This window comes from Rattus norvegicus, chromosome 5 (assembly GCF_021556685.1).
Source record: "Rattus norvegicus strain SHRSP/BbbUtx chromosome 5, alternate assembly SHRSP_T2T, whole genome shotgun sequence".
In the NCBI taxonomy this organism is placed as follows: domain Eukaryota; kingdom Metazoa; phylum Chordata; class Mammalia; order Rodentia; family Muridae; genus Rattus; species Rattus norvegicus.
The window spans coordinates 148661577-148676121 of NC_141538.1; the positions used below are offsets into that span (position 1 = coordinate 148661577).

At 51.2% G+C, this 14545-nt stretch overlaps 2 protein-coding genes across 6 annotated transcripts in view; one reads left to right on the forward strand and one right to left on the reverse strand.

Annotated features, from left to right (window-relative positions):
- The first annotated feature begins 389 nt into the window (after nt 1-389).
- Nucleotides 390-7133, forward strand: Fabp3 (fatty acid binding protein 3). Its single transcript, NM_024162.2, has 4 exons — nt 390-496; nt 3969-4141; nt 5615-5716; nt 6850-7133. The coding sequence occupies exons 1-4, from the start codon at nt 424-426 to the stop codon at nt 6901-6903; spliced, it is 402 nt and encodes a 133-aa protein (NP_077076.1). The 5' UTR covers nt 390-423; the 3' UTR covers nt 6904-7133.
- Zcchc17 (zinc finger CCHC-type containing 17) overlaps nt 7054-14545 on the reverse strand; it is a 41792-nt gene continuing 34300 nt past the window's right edge. For all 5 annotated transcript variants that reach the window (NR_172648.1, NM_001395614.1, NM_001395613.1 and 2 more), the window contains one exon: nt 7054-8449. Coding sequence is in view for 4 of the 5 variants with exons in the window: in NM_001395614.1 (NP_001382543.1) it covers nt 8288-8449 (162 nt within the window). In the remaining variant the exon portion in view is untranslated. The remainder of the gene's footprint in view (nt 8450-14545) is intronic.

Here is a 14545-nt window from a genome sequence, read left to right on the forward strand (position 1 = left end):
CCCAGTTTCCCCCTCCCCAATAAGCGCGCCTACACGTCCACGCACACTGTAATAAAACCACAGTGAAACAAGGCGCCAGAAGGATCAGGCGGCGTTTCCCCAGCGTGACGCCAGCTCAAGAGCGAGTTTCCTTTCAGTATGGCGGTGGGATGGATGCTCTATTTGGGTTGCGGGGAGCGCCGGGCAATCGGGCAGGGATGGGTTAGAGGGCACCGGCGGGACCGCGGGCGCCGCTGACGTAGGCGCCCGGAGGGCTGTGGGGGATGGGCGCTAGCCCCTTGAGGGAGTGCAAGCCCGGGCTTCCTATTTCGGGAGCAAGGGGTGTGGGCCACTTTCATCATGTGATGCGAGGGCTATTTAAAGAGACTCTCCAGCCGGGAGCCGCGATTCTCACTGCCTGCACGCCTCCTCTCTCATTGCACCATGGCGGACGCCTTTGTCGGTACCTGGAAGCTAGTGGACAGCAAGAATTTTGATGACTACATGAAGTCACTCGGTGAGCGAACGACTGGCGCAGGATCCAAGGGTCAGGAGGGCCCGCGAGGAGATCTTAGCGCTGAGCTCCTGCTGGAGGGCCCCGTGTGCCTCCTGCAACCTCCCTGCCAGTCCAGGCTGGGAATACTGGGGCGCTGAGGGTGGTCTGGGCTGGAGCAACTCCACCCGACCCTACCCCATCCCGGCCTCCTGGGAGGAGGTTGTCCCGGTCCAAGCTTGGTGAGCCTCCGTAGCTCGAGGGGTTGGCGGAAAGGCAGCCGTGGCTGCAGAGGTCCGGGCTGGGAAGCTTTCTAGGAAGCGATGTAGGCGATCTGGAGGTGAGGGGGCAGTGAAAGCAGGAGGGAGGTTGGCAGCAAGAGCATGGTGGTCTAGAAATTGAATCCCGAAAGGGAACAGCAGATGGAGAGTACTGTAGGAAGAAATACCTAGAGGCCTGGAGGTAAACTAAAGAAAATCAGTGAATTCGATCTGGGAAGAGGTGAAGACTCACGCGGGTCAGTCAGCAACAGTCCTCCCCCTCCACGTTAGAGTACAGAAGAGGCCTCTCTCTGGAAGATGCCCTCGTTCTCACCAGCCTGACCTTCAGTGAGTGCGGCCACCCCTGGGTTCGGCCAGAGACTGCTGCTAGGGCAGGGCAAGAGGACACCACTGTACACGTAGGCTTTCCGCCTGCACCATTCTCCCATCCGATCAGCACCCGGGATAAGGTGAAGAAAGCTGCTATCTGAGATACAGACAGGGTGCCAGAAGGGGGAGTGTGGTTTGGGGGAGAATAACGCTCCAAAGAACATTTGTAAGACCTGGGAAAACTGTGTGTGTTGGTGATGACACACGCCTTTAAGACCAGTGCTTTAGGGGGCAGAGGCAGGCAAATCTCTGAGTTCCGGGCCTGGTCTATACAGAGAGCATTCCAGGACAGCCAGGACTTCACAGAGAAAGCTTATCTTGAAGAAAAAGGAAGGAGGGAGGGGGGGGAGGAAGGGGGGGTTCCATGATTTGCTTAGTAGGAAAACACCCCAGTATGCACAAGCTCATCATGATACAAAAACCCAGGATTTTTTTTTTTTCTTTTCTTTTTTTTCAGAGCTGGGGACCGAACCCAGGGCCTTGCGCTTGCTAGGCAAGCGCTCTACCACTGAGCTAAATCCCCAACCCCAAAAACCCAGGATTTCTTCTCCAGGATACTGAAGCCTGAACTTAGAGCCTTGTGCATACCTGGCAGGCATTACAGGTTCTCATTAACTTGCCCAGGCTGGCTTTGACCTTGTAATCTGCTATCTCTCAGCCTTCCAAACAGTTGAAAACCCAGACCTACCTAGAGTTCTTCCCATCTCAACAGAGGACAGGGAGTGGGAAATGTCATATGAATACTCACCCAGGACTGGCCCCCCGCCCTTCCCTTCTTGCCTTGGGCTTAGCTAAAGACCCTTCCTGTGGAGTCCTACCAGGTTGGGGCAGGGAAAACTGGCCTGTGTCGTGTCTCAGTTAGATTCCACTCCTCCTTCTTGAGGCGGGAGGGCTGGAATATAACATGTTGGGGGTGTGTGTGCCCCTCACCTACTTCTGGCTCTTCTCTGAAACAAGTCCACAAAGGATTTGCCATTTTGGTTTTGGGGATGGAACCCAAGGCCTTTTGCACTTGCTAAGCAAGCACCATGACTGATGGGCCACAGCTCCAGCCAGTGCTCCCACCAGCATCTACCCTACCCTGAGAACAGCATGGTCCTCCAGGAAGACCACTGGTCTTGCTTTTTGTTTTGAGACAGGGTCTTAACTGCGCATTCCTGGCTCTCCTGGAGCTCCCTGTGGAGCTTCTCCTGGGGTTAGAGGCACGTGCCCACGCCCATCTAGTTGGCCGTTAAGGTAGGGAGTACTTTATTAGATTACTTGGGTTTAGTTCTGCTTCCCTGAGCTGTAGCTGCCTTCCTAGACTCGGCCCCAGGGCCCGCTGTCTTCAGGCCTTTGTTCTATAGGTACTGACAGAAACCAGGGCCTTGAGCAGGCTGAGCATGTCATCGTCCCATGCTGCACCCTTAGCTTTTGTTAGCGGACTGAAATTCTGTTTAGCCCGAACATATAGACAGGCTGAAGGCCAGTGAGGTGCAGATTCACCCTACCTTTCAGCCATGGCTTCATGAGCCGTGGCTTCAGGAGCACCCCACACCTTGTGGTCTTGGGAAAATGGCTGGTTCACTGCAGAAGTCAACCCACCCGATACCAGTAGGCAAAGCCAAGTCTCACTCCTTGCTGTAGTAGCCAAAGCCCCTGACTTATCCTATACAACCAAAGATTTTTTAGAACAGAGCAGCCCAGCCTCATTAAGTGACCGCAAGCCCAGAGGGTGGGCTTGAAGGGTAGAGTATGTTGTTCTGAGAATGACAAAGTGACTAAACACGGGCTGTTGATTTATTTAGCCTTTTTGAGACAGGGTCTCACTATAGCTCACTCTTCTGGTGCTATGCAGCCCAAGCCGGCCTTGAACTCTTGGCATTTCCCCTGCTCCCATCTTCTGAGCGAGATTCTAGGGGAGTCACCATGCTTGGCCTGTTTGACTTTGGCTGAGATGACACAGTGTCTAAGCCTCATTTGTGAATGGAAAGTAACAGAACCTATGCTTAGGGCTGTCCCGAGTATTACCTGGCCACCATGTAGAGCTTGTGCAATGTACACAGCTTCTCACAATACCATATCCCTACCTTGGGCTGCCTCGCCAGGAATGGCTTAGCATGTGCTGAGGCCAGAGGACAGGTAGTCAGGAATGGAAGATTCCAGGAAAGCTACAACCCAAAGAGTTGACCTAAGGGGTCTGTGCTTCACCTGCTTGAGGGACACTTGGGACCTCACCTAGGTCTCAGAGCCAATGATTATGTCAGGAGTTTCCCCGGGGACTTCATGTCATCCCATTGTTGCTATTCGTTCAGCCCCCTATGTCCGTAGAAGACAAAACTCCTTTGTGCTTCTAACCAGGAGGCTTTGAAGCTGTGGCATTGCCACAGAGGGCAGAGCATTGTCGTCTCGGTTTTCAGGGTGGAAACGGGAGACAGTCCTTGTCTAGGGAACTCTAGAAGGCAGTTGACTATCTCTTCTTCAGTCCCTGGTCTGAGCACTCAGGAGGCCAGAAGGCAGCAGGTACGCAGCTCTGGGGGGGACATGGTGCCCCATCTGACTTGTGACCCTGTTCACATCTACAAAACCTTCCAGGGACAGGACTGAGTGAGGGGCTGGCTGTGTGGTTCATGTCCCTTAACTTCCACTGTTGCCAACCTTCCCAGACATCCACAGTCCTCATATCTGACATCAGTCTAACAGCTGCAGAGCTAAGGAAAAGACTGAATGAGAAAATGGCCCCCCACAAAGCTGTGGGCCACTATGGACCGCCTTCCCAGTGCCTAGGCCCCAAACTTCTCTTTGGGTTTGAACAACACTTCTCTATCTTAGCTAATGGAGTCTCAACCTTCTGCCCCTGCCCTTAGGTGTGGGCTTTGCCACCAGACAGGTGGCTAGCATGACCAAGCCGACCACAATCATTGAGAAGAATGGGGATACCATCACCATAAAGACACACAGTACCTTCAAGAACACAGAGATCAGCTTTCAGCTGGGAGTAGAGTTTGACGAGGTCACAGCAGATGACAGGAAGGTCAAGGTGAGTCAGAGAAAGGGGTTTGGATAGTAAGAAGCTGGTTCTCTTAGCATCTTGGCTTTTTACCCCAAGGGGCAGGTTCATAAAGCCTGCTCAGTGCTGGGATGGCTCAGGGACTAAGTACAAACTCTGGCCTATTCTCTTCTCACCTTCCTGGGAAGGATCTGTCAGCTGTCACTGGAGTGGGCAGCAGAGCCAAGATATTCTTCCGACCTTGTGTCTCCAGCTCCAGCTGGGTGACCTTGTACACCAAGGTAGGCAGCAGCTCCGAGGACATCAGTCATGGCTGTGACCTGAAGTGCTTTAGGAGTGATGCCCAGAAGTCAGTGCCCTACACCGAGGTCATCCTGGCTCTGGCAGCAAAGGAGGCAGCTGGGAACAAAAAAACTGAGCTCTATCCTGAGATTTCCCGTTCTGTAGATCCCAGGCTAGACCACTGACCAGGACAAACTGTTTCCAGTGCCACCAGCTGACAGGCAGAGCTGTGCTCTAGAACCTGCATTTACCAATCTGAGTGCTGTGGGTGTCTGTAGTCTCCGTACTTATTTCAGGGGATCGGAGGGAGCGCCTGCCTCCAGTGTTACTCCGTTAACTCATGGTGGTTGTCTTGGCAGCTTGCTTCCTCCACATCTCCCAGCACTGGGCCAGGCACAGAACCAAGTAACGCTTTTATCTATAGGTTGTCCCTATACCGTATCCTCTGCATCACGACTCTAAAACTTATCTCTTCAGCTACTCCCTCCTCACAGTTGCCCCCAGAAAGAACAGGGAAGGTTCTAGTCTTGCAGATGCAGAGGACCAGGACCACACAGCATGCTGGCTTTGGAGATGGGGAAGGCGCCCTGCTCCATCATGTCTCCCTACCTACATCCGGGAACTTGCCATCTTTCTGCGGGACCAGATCCCACATTAAATACAACAGTGGTCCACTGGGATGTTTGGAGAACGGGGAATGAAGATTCCAGAAGGTGGAATATAGACAGAAAAGAGCCGCCATCTTTCTAGAGTCCTACCAACAAACCCTGCTTAGTTCTCCTTCTGACCTACAACTCCCAGGTTCCTAGAGAAGACAGATCTGGCACAGCTGCCCAACACAAACTAGCTGAGATAGGCTGGCAGCACTAAGGAGCAAATGGTCACTGGAGTTAGAGCTGGAGAACACTCCAAGGATACCCAGGTCCTCGTCCAAGGACCTTGCGATTGCTGCTCTTTTGCCAGTTAAGGGAGGTCACGTGATATAAAGGGAAGTCTAATTTTCCAATATATCCCAAGGCTGAGCTGCCTGCCTCCTCCATTGCCTGAGGGCCCCTCCTCTGCCGAGCGGCCAGAGCAGGAAGCCTGTGCAGCCGGGTTGGAGGTGGGCTTTCTGGATGCCGATCCCAGCACCATCACCGGTTAGGTTCCTGGTCTGTCTGGGCTTGTCTTGCCCTTCTGTTCTGGCTCTGGTCACAACTTAGGCTCTCCCTCTTTCTACAGTCGGTCGTGACACTGGACGGAGGCAAACTGGTCCATGTGCAGAAGTGGGACGGGCAGGAGACTACGCTTACACGGGAACTAAGTGATGGGAAACTCATCCTGGTAAGATGGGCAACGACAGGAACCGTGCCTTCCTCAGGCCAGGGCCTTCCTGGGGTCGGGAGGAAGTAGGACGAGAGGCGGGGATGGGGTCATGGCTGTCACAGGTCTTGGTTCAAGCCTCAGCCTAAAAGCTATCTGACTCTGGACACGTAACCTTCTTTAACGGCCACTAGGATGCGTACAGTGACTGGAGCCTGGAGGCTACTGGAAGGCCAGTGTATTCATAGCCCAAAGCCCAGCCAAGCAGGAAGGATGCAGCAGCTGCCCACAAATGGTTCCTCCTGCTTGTGTTCCCGGGAGGAGGCAGAAAGCAGGGCCAATTGATCCCAGGAGGGGAGCAGCTGCCACTCTGTCTTCCTGAGTAGGAATGCAGGCATCTGCAGGAGCAAGTGTGTGCCTGACTGGCACTGCCGGGAGCACCCCCTCCTTATTCATGCTTTGTCTACTGTTCCTGGCTTCCTGAAAACATCTATTGTCTAGAGAGGAGGTGATACAACCAGGCCTGTAGATCTGCTTTGGGATAAGTTTGAGAGCATCCTTAGAATATAGTAGCCTTGGAGGACTGCACCTGGGCCAGGAGCATGGACCACAAAGTCAGTACCACAGCCCTTGGTGGCTCCGTGGAACCTGCTGATTGTGTATTCACACGAGACTGGGGTCCCCTCTGAGTCAGAAGTCAGGTGCCTAGTTCTGGAAGGGAGGAAACAAACAGGACCATTTCACCGGGTAATAGAGTAAGAGGAGGCCATGGCTGGTCTCTACTGAGCCTGAATACTGGATGGTCAGGGAGGAAGGGAAAGTTGGTAGCTTAGTTCCTCAAGGCTCTGGCTGCTCTTATCACCAGTTTGTCTGCCTTGCACCAGACACCCCCTTAGGCAGGTGCTGAACATAAAAGAGGAACAGGAATGTACTGGATCCTGACCAATTTACCTCTTTCAAGGGTCTATTTTCCCCCCAAATCTCTAAAATGGTAATTATAACATCTACCTTAAAAGATCTGCATCAGAAAAAAAGAAAAAAAAAAGAAAAAGGAAAGCGCCTGGCGCACAGGGGTCCCCAAGTGCAGCTCAGGATGAGGGTGGGGAGTGCTCCCTCTCCTGCTCTGCCCCATCTGACCCTGTCTTTCCTTGCAGACTCTCACCCATGGCAATGTGGTGAGCACTCGGACTTACGAGAAGGAGGCGTGACCTGGCTGCCCCGTCACTGACTGCTCCTCTGCCAATGGCTACCCCTAACTCAGCACCACGTTGCCTCATGTTTCTCCCCTCTGACGTTTTATATAAATACTCTTTGGTTGGGCTTTTCCTGGAGATATGGGACACCAGCCTGGACCCAGGTCCCATTGTGTATGTGGTTTATTTTTTAAAACTGTATCCAAAGGGTGCTCCAAGGTCAATAAAGCAGAGCCAAGGCCACCCAGTTGCCTCTGCCTTTGGTCTTCTTTCCTGTGTGTCAGTGCTGAAGTGAAGGCCTGCAGGTCACCTGGGAAGCAGGGCTGATAAGGAGCTGAGTGGACAGTCTCGGGCTCAGTGCGGAGACAGCAGCACCTATGCGAGCCTTTGCACTGACCCGCCCCTGCTCAGAGGAGCTGGCTGTCACTGAGTGGCTACTTCACATCCATCCTGCACACAACAGTCCTGGATTAGCTACGTGGTATGCTGTGGTCACCCTCTCTTTGGAGTACAAGTTCAGGACATCAAGGTCCACGCGTGGACCACTATGGTGGGAGGTGACTGCTAAGAGCCACACACTCATCATGCCCAGCAAGTCCTCAGGTTACAAACACTGGTTTCCTAGTCAGCCCAGGGGAAAGAGGTCTTCACTGTGGAAGAGAGGATTTATAAGTAATCTCAAGAAAGCTGTGACCTGCTAGTGGCCTTGGCTTTGTGCCTCTGCTTGGCCTCTTTCCAGGGTCTTGGATAACATATTAAGTGTTTTCTGTGAACTGATGTGTTAAGTCTCTAAGTCACCCAGGAAGGATTATAGGAATGAAGCCTTCTGCAAAGTTTAAAACCAAACACGTTTCCAGTTATGCCAGGAATTTAAGCAGAGGCCTGAAATGGAACCAGTCAGTCACACAGTGATAGAAGCAGAGCAATGACCTTGGCTACAGATCTCTGGTTCAGCGGTCACTGCAAACACTGTCCTCCTCACAGGCCCTGGCTGAGCGAATAGAGGCCGCAGAGTCCACCCACAACCACCCCAGACAGCAGGCAGGTCAGGGTGGCTCTTCCGCCACAGCCAGGCTCACCTCCACAGTAGCACCTGTGGCTCCAGCACAGACTCCTGCAACGGAATCCAGCTCTGGCAGTGGCAGCCGGGGTGGTACTAGACCCTTCTGCTGAATGAAGAAACTGAGCTCGTGAATGCGATGGGTGCAGGGGTCACTTGCAAAGGGATCAGGAGCAACAAGGAAAAACCATTTTGGGAGCTGCCCTCTGGCTCCCCAATCTGCTTGCTGCATGAGGAAAAGCCATCCGAGACCATGGGGACAGAGTCAGTGGGGTAGGAGGCCACATTCTCACTAGTAAGTCTTTGCAGGAGCCAAGGCTGCTGCGGCCTGCTCCACCATCATTCCTTGTGCTTCTTCTTGTGTTTCTTCTTCTTCTTTTTCTTCTTTGGAGCCTTGCTGTCTTTTGCTGTGTGCCTCGCCTTCTTGCCCGTGTCACTCTCAGAGTCAGGGCTATCACAGTCAGACGACTTCCTGTCTCTATGTTTCTTCTTCTTCTTTTCCTAAGAGGGAAATGTAAAGTTTCAACACTCGTGTGTCTGTCTCTCACATCGAAACCCCAGCGGTGACCACCAGGTAAACTACAGCTGTCTGTGGTGCTGCCTGCAATTCTAGCAGTGGGGAAGAGGGGACAGGGACGTGAGGATTTCAAGGTCAGGCAGAACTGCATAAGCCCTTGCAAAAAGAAACCAGGGTAGAGTGGTGCATGCCTGCAATCGCAGTGCTACAGAGGCAGATTTGGGGGAGTGTACATCGGGAGCTCCAGACCGGCCAGACTAAAATAAAAAGGCAGCAAAATCCCAAACGCGAGGGAGAACTAAGACACACAGCACTTGTAGACTTCTATCTTATTTGAACCACAGTGAAAGTGTGCTCATGTATACAACATAGACACGCCACTATGCACGCGAGCGTGTGTGTGTGTGTGTGCGCGCGCGAGCACACACACACACACACACACACACACACACACACACACACACCTGTGCAGGTAGTGCCCTTAGACTCCCCTGAGGCTAGAGTTAGTTGTACGTGGTTGTGAGACGCCCAATGTGGGTTCTGGGAACTGAACTTGAATAGCACTTCTCCAGCCCAGTGTTTTTTTTTTTTTTTCTTGTTGTTTTTTAAAAACAAGCAACTAGTCTTTTTCATTTGTTTTTGAGACAAGGTTTCTCTGTGTGGCCTTGGCTGTCCTAGAACTCACGCTATAGACCAGGCTGGCCTAGAATTCAGAGATCTGCCTGCCTCTGCTGGGATTAAAGGTATTTGTTTAAGTACTTGTTGGGCACGGTAGATCTCAGTGAGTTCTTGGCCAGCCTGATATACATAGTGAGTTCCAAGATAACAACAGCTGTGGAAAGAGACTCTGTCTCAAAACAAGTAAGTTTAGATCAGTCCTTTTAATGGTTAAAGTATCAGGAAAAACAAGTATTTTTGGGGGAGGAGTTTTTGAAGCAGGGTCTCATGTAGTTGAGTTGATCCTCCCGCCTAGCTTCCAGAATGCTGGAACTGCATGAGTGTACTACCAAGTCAGCCGTTTGCATTCTTTGGGAGAACGTGTACCCTAGGCTTTTCTCTCTACTGCAATTGTTATATTTATAAGTGAATGTGTGTGTATGTGTGTGTGTGCGCGCACACACACACACATACACACACACACACACACACACACACTCACACACTCTGCACTCCATAGCCCACAAGTGGCAGTTAGAGGACAGCTTTCAAGGGTTGGTTCTCTCCCACCAACTCAGGTCTCAGCTTGAGCAACACCACTGGCCCCTGCGCTATCCTTTTTAGTAAAAAACATCTTCATAAGCAAGTTTACTCTGCAGAGTATGCCATGGGAGGTCCAGAACCCTGGAGGGGTGAGGAGCTGCCACAGAGGATGGGGAACAGTCCTGATCCCCTGGTGGATGCCACTGCGATTCAAACGTGACCCTTCCCCTTAAAAGTAGCCTCCACTGACGTGCTAGCAATGGAAAAATAGCCTCTCTTCCCCCTAATTGGTAATAACTATCATGAGCTGCAAGTGGTTGGTATAAAGGAGCTTCGGAGGGAGCATGATCACGTGACTTTTCCTCACAAAGAAAGGGCAAGAGCTGTGAAAAGAAGCAGAATGTGCCAGAAAGTCTGCAGAGGTAAACAAACATTTCACATCTCTTTTTTCCCACAAGGGGGGAGAGTTCCTACAGTTAGACACCCTACACACAACCATGTCACCAGCGCTAACAGCACAAACCCAGAGTTGGTAGGTTGGTTCCCAGGCTCCTGTGGGGCAACCTGGGTAGTTCTTCACACTGAATAAGCTGCCTCCTTGAATTAAGTACCTACAGTGCCTCAGCAAAGCTCCTAAGAGGAGACTACAGGAGGAGGGCGGGAGAACAGAGCAGAGAAGCTCCTGCAGGCTTTTGTAGCCAGCATCCTGCAAGCCTGTTTGCTTGGGCCATCCACCCTGAGGTGATGGGAGGGAACAGCAAGCCAGGTGTCACGTAGACCCAGGTGTCACGCAGACCCAAGCCTGAGCTCTACTCTGCAGTCTTGGCCAGTCATCTCACCTCACTGAGGTCTAGCGCTTCAGACAGAGAACAGCTAAGAATAGCACCCACAGCACACGCTCTGATGACTCAATGAAACAGTATCCACGGCCTGGAGAAGTGAGAAGCGCTTGTCCCACATTACAGAGGTTGGACTCTGCATGCAGATGACGGGAGGATGTATCTCCCAGGAGCACTGTCCTCCTCACTCTGTACACCAGGTTGGCTCAAATTCAGAGACCCGCCTGCCTCTGCCTTTTGGGCTCTAGGATCAAAGGTATGTGCACCACCACCTGACTCAAACTAAGGTCTTGACAGCTTCTCTAGTGTCTCTCACCTCAGATCTTTCAGGTACAGTCCAATCTTGATGCGGTCGTTATCAGTTCCCTCCCCTGCCATTCATCCAATCTCTCACCTGACTGTCAGCTCTGCCTTCAAATCTACATTAGATCCTGTCTCGTCCTCTCTACCACAGTCATGACAGCACACTCCAGGCATCTTTGTCAACTGGCCTGAAGACAACTGGCCTTGCTTTCTGACCTGCACGTTTTCACATAGTAGCCAGAAAAATTATCTTTTTTAAAAAAGATTTATTTAATATATATGAGTACACTGTAGCTGTCTTCAGACACACCAGAAAAGGGCATCAGATCCCATTACAGATGGTTGTGAGCCACCATGTGGTTGCTAGGATTTGAACTCAGGACCTCTGCAGGAGCAATCAGTGCTCTTAACCACTGAGCCATCTCTCCAGCCCCCGAAAAATTATCTTAAAAGGGAAGACAGAAGCAGGTGGACCTCTGTGAATTCAAGGCCAAGCTGGTCTACACAGTAAGTTCTGGGTCAGCCATCACTACACAGTGAGACTATCAGGTCATGTCCTTGCACTGCTGAAAAGCTCTATTTAGAAAATGAATTTCCTACAACCAGCAGCCAGCCCTCTGTAGTGTCTAGGCCTCCTTGTCAGCCACTCACTCTGTACTACCTATACAGCCTCCACATTCTCCTGATGAGTGCCAAGCTCACTCCCAGCACCCAGCTACTTCAATGCTGCAGATAACATTCTGATCCAAATAATCCTCTCTTATTTTATTTTATTTTTTTGAGACAAGGCCTTGCTATGCAGCCCAGATAGGCCTTGACCTTGGAGTCCCCCAGCCACAGCCTCTCATGCTGGGACTACAGCATCGCACGTGGTTTCAGATGATAGTCTCTAAGAGTACCACCCTATCTACAATGGCAATAAAGGGCGGGCTGGGCTGTGGCCCAGTGGCAGAGCACGGGCCTACCATGCACAAGGTGCTGGGACCAGTGCCACATAGTAAACATCCCAGAGCTCTTTCTCCATGGCACTTGCCCTATCTGGTGTATTAAGGTCTCACTGTGTTTGCTTACATCTCTTCCATTAGACCACAATGCGACAACAGCAGGCCATTTCCTCATTGTGCCCCTCAGTGACTGGAACAGAAGCTCACTCGTGCATGAAGCTGAAGTACAGTGTGTGTGGAGAGAATGGCGGGAGATGACATCATACTGCAGAAGTGGATTAGTGTACCTGGGTGTACGCTCAGTATCTGGTAGATACAGACAGCAAGGCCAGGTGCTTACGGTCATCCTCCACTACACAGGGAGCTGGAGGCCAGACCACGTCCCAAAGTAGGAGTGGGTAGGGGAGGCAGGAGGATGGCTCGGCAGGATGAGCACTTACTGTACAAACCTGGTGACCCGAGTTCATCCCCAGAACCCACAGAAGAGGAAGGAGAGAGCCAACTCTACGACGTTGTCCTCTGACCTCTGACCCCTGACACAGGCTGTGGCACATGCATGCCGTCAAACACACCATAACACTGAAATAATTAACGTGTTTTTTTAAAAAGCTGAAGCACCGAGGCTTCTGAGCAGACTTTGCCGGCATCTCCTGTCTTACAGGCTTAGTATTAAATATGTTCTTCTACCTGAATACGGAAGGAAGACACTGAAGTGACTTGAGAAATGGGTGAGGTTCAGCAGCCTCCACGTGGACTTTCCAGCTGTAGTCCTGAGCCACTTGACTACACTTCACTTCCTGTCCTTTGAAGGTCATGAGAGCCAGTGGCCTCCTTGGATGTGTTTCCTTTATTGCCCTGCATACCTTAGCTGATTATCTCTCTCGCCTTAAGCAACTAACTGATTGAATGAAGTGATCTTACGCCCTCTGAGAAGCCGTCCACAAATGACTACCACCTACAGCCACTCCCGTTGCCACTCCTGTTGACAGTGTGGACCAAACGTTCTTCAGATAAACTGCTCCGTTCTTTCTGCACATGGCCCCAGAACCACGAGTCCTGGAGTAGTGTACAAGCCCACACATGGACTCCTCAAGTCCATTTCTTACTGGAAAGGTAGCCCATCCCCTAAGAGAACCCAAGGTTTGGAGGGGCTGTGACAGTGACACTCAGGTGAGGCAGGATAGCAAATTCCAGGCCAGTCTGGGATACCCAGTCTCCAAGAAGAGGAGAAAAAGGAAAGAGAAAAGGAGATTGAGAGGGTAAAAGGATAGGAGGACTGCTGGAACTTGGGAGACCTGAATCCTGATTTATATGATATATAGAAATAAATCAACACGCAACACCAAGAGATAAAGGCCTCTGGTTACAAAACAAAACCCGGGGCAGGCAAGCTCAATGGGTAAAGGTTCTTGCTTCACCCCTGACGACCTACTCAATAGAAGGAGAGAACAGTCTCCAAATTGTCCTTGGACCTCCACAAGAGCAAGGCGTGATGTCATTCCTCACCAACAAAATGAATAAATAATTCATTTAAAATAAACTGACCAAGCCATTTCTATAATCTCAGCACTCAGGAGGCAGAGGCAGATAGATCTCTGTCAGGCCAACCATGGTTAGAGTGAAACCTTGTCTCAAAAAACAAACAAACAAACAAAAAAACCACACAAACAAAAACCGGCTAGAAGTGATCTTAGTGTCTTGTTATATCAAGTGTCTAAGACTATCCTGACACATGCAAGGCAGGAGCAACATCATTTTCAAGTGCCTGAAATATCCCCTCTCCAGGCACAGCTACAAAGCCAGCAGCACTCAGGCGGCCAGCAGCAGGGTCACCAGTCCAAGGCTAGCCTGGGATACACGTAGTCAGACACTGTCTCAGGAAAGAAGAAACAGAAGAGAAGAGAAGCAAGAGGGAAGGAGGGAAGAAGGAAGGGGGAAGGAAGAGGAGAACGAGGAAGATGAAGAGGAGGGAGAAGAGGAAGAAGAAGGAGAAGAGGGGGAGGGAGAGGAGGAAGAGAGGGGAAAGCTTTTGGCAGGCCCACATTCCTGACTGAATGTAAGACAGACAACAGGATAAAGCCATATAGCTTCTCTCCTAGGGGCAGAAACAGGAAATGTGGTGGTATGTGTGTGTTTTGTCAGAGAGCTCATAAGAGAGATTACATGGGGGCTGGAGAATTAGCTCATTGGTTAAGGGTACTAGCAACTCTAGTAGAGGACCTAGGTTCAATTCCCGCCACACACAGCAAGCAGCTCACAACCGACTCCCCTCTGGCATCTGCTGGCATCAGGTGTACACACAGTGCACAGACAAACATGCAGGCCCAATACCACAGACATTAAATAATAACAACCAAACCCCAAGAGACTGCAGTATGGCACTGTGTTTAAGAGTGTTGGAGCTAGGGGTTGGGGATTTAGCTCAGTGGTAGAGCGCTTGCTTAGGAAGCGCAAGGCCCTGGGTTCGGTCCCCAGCTCCGAAAAAAAGAACCAAAAAACAAAAACAAAACAAAACAAAACAAAACAAAAACCCAAAAAACAAAGAGTGTTGGAGCTAGGCGCTGTGGTGAATGACGTGGAGGCAGGAGGGCCAGTTGAAGGTCAGCTTGAACTGCATAAGGAGTTTGAACTCGGTCTGAGCTGCACGAGACCATGTCTCCTAAAACTGAGAATGAATTAGGGATGAACTTGTTATCACCTTCTATTCTGAGGGGTGGGCGTTTCCCCGGAGGGAGCACTGCCAGAGACCACAATAATCCCACTCTGCAAACCAAAGAACTGCAGTTGGTTCAAA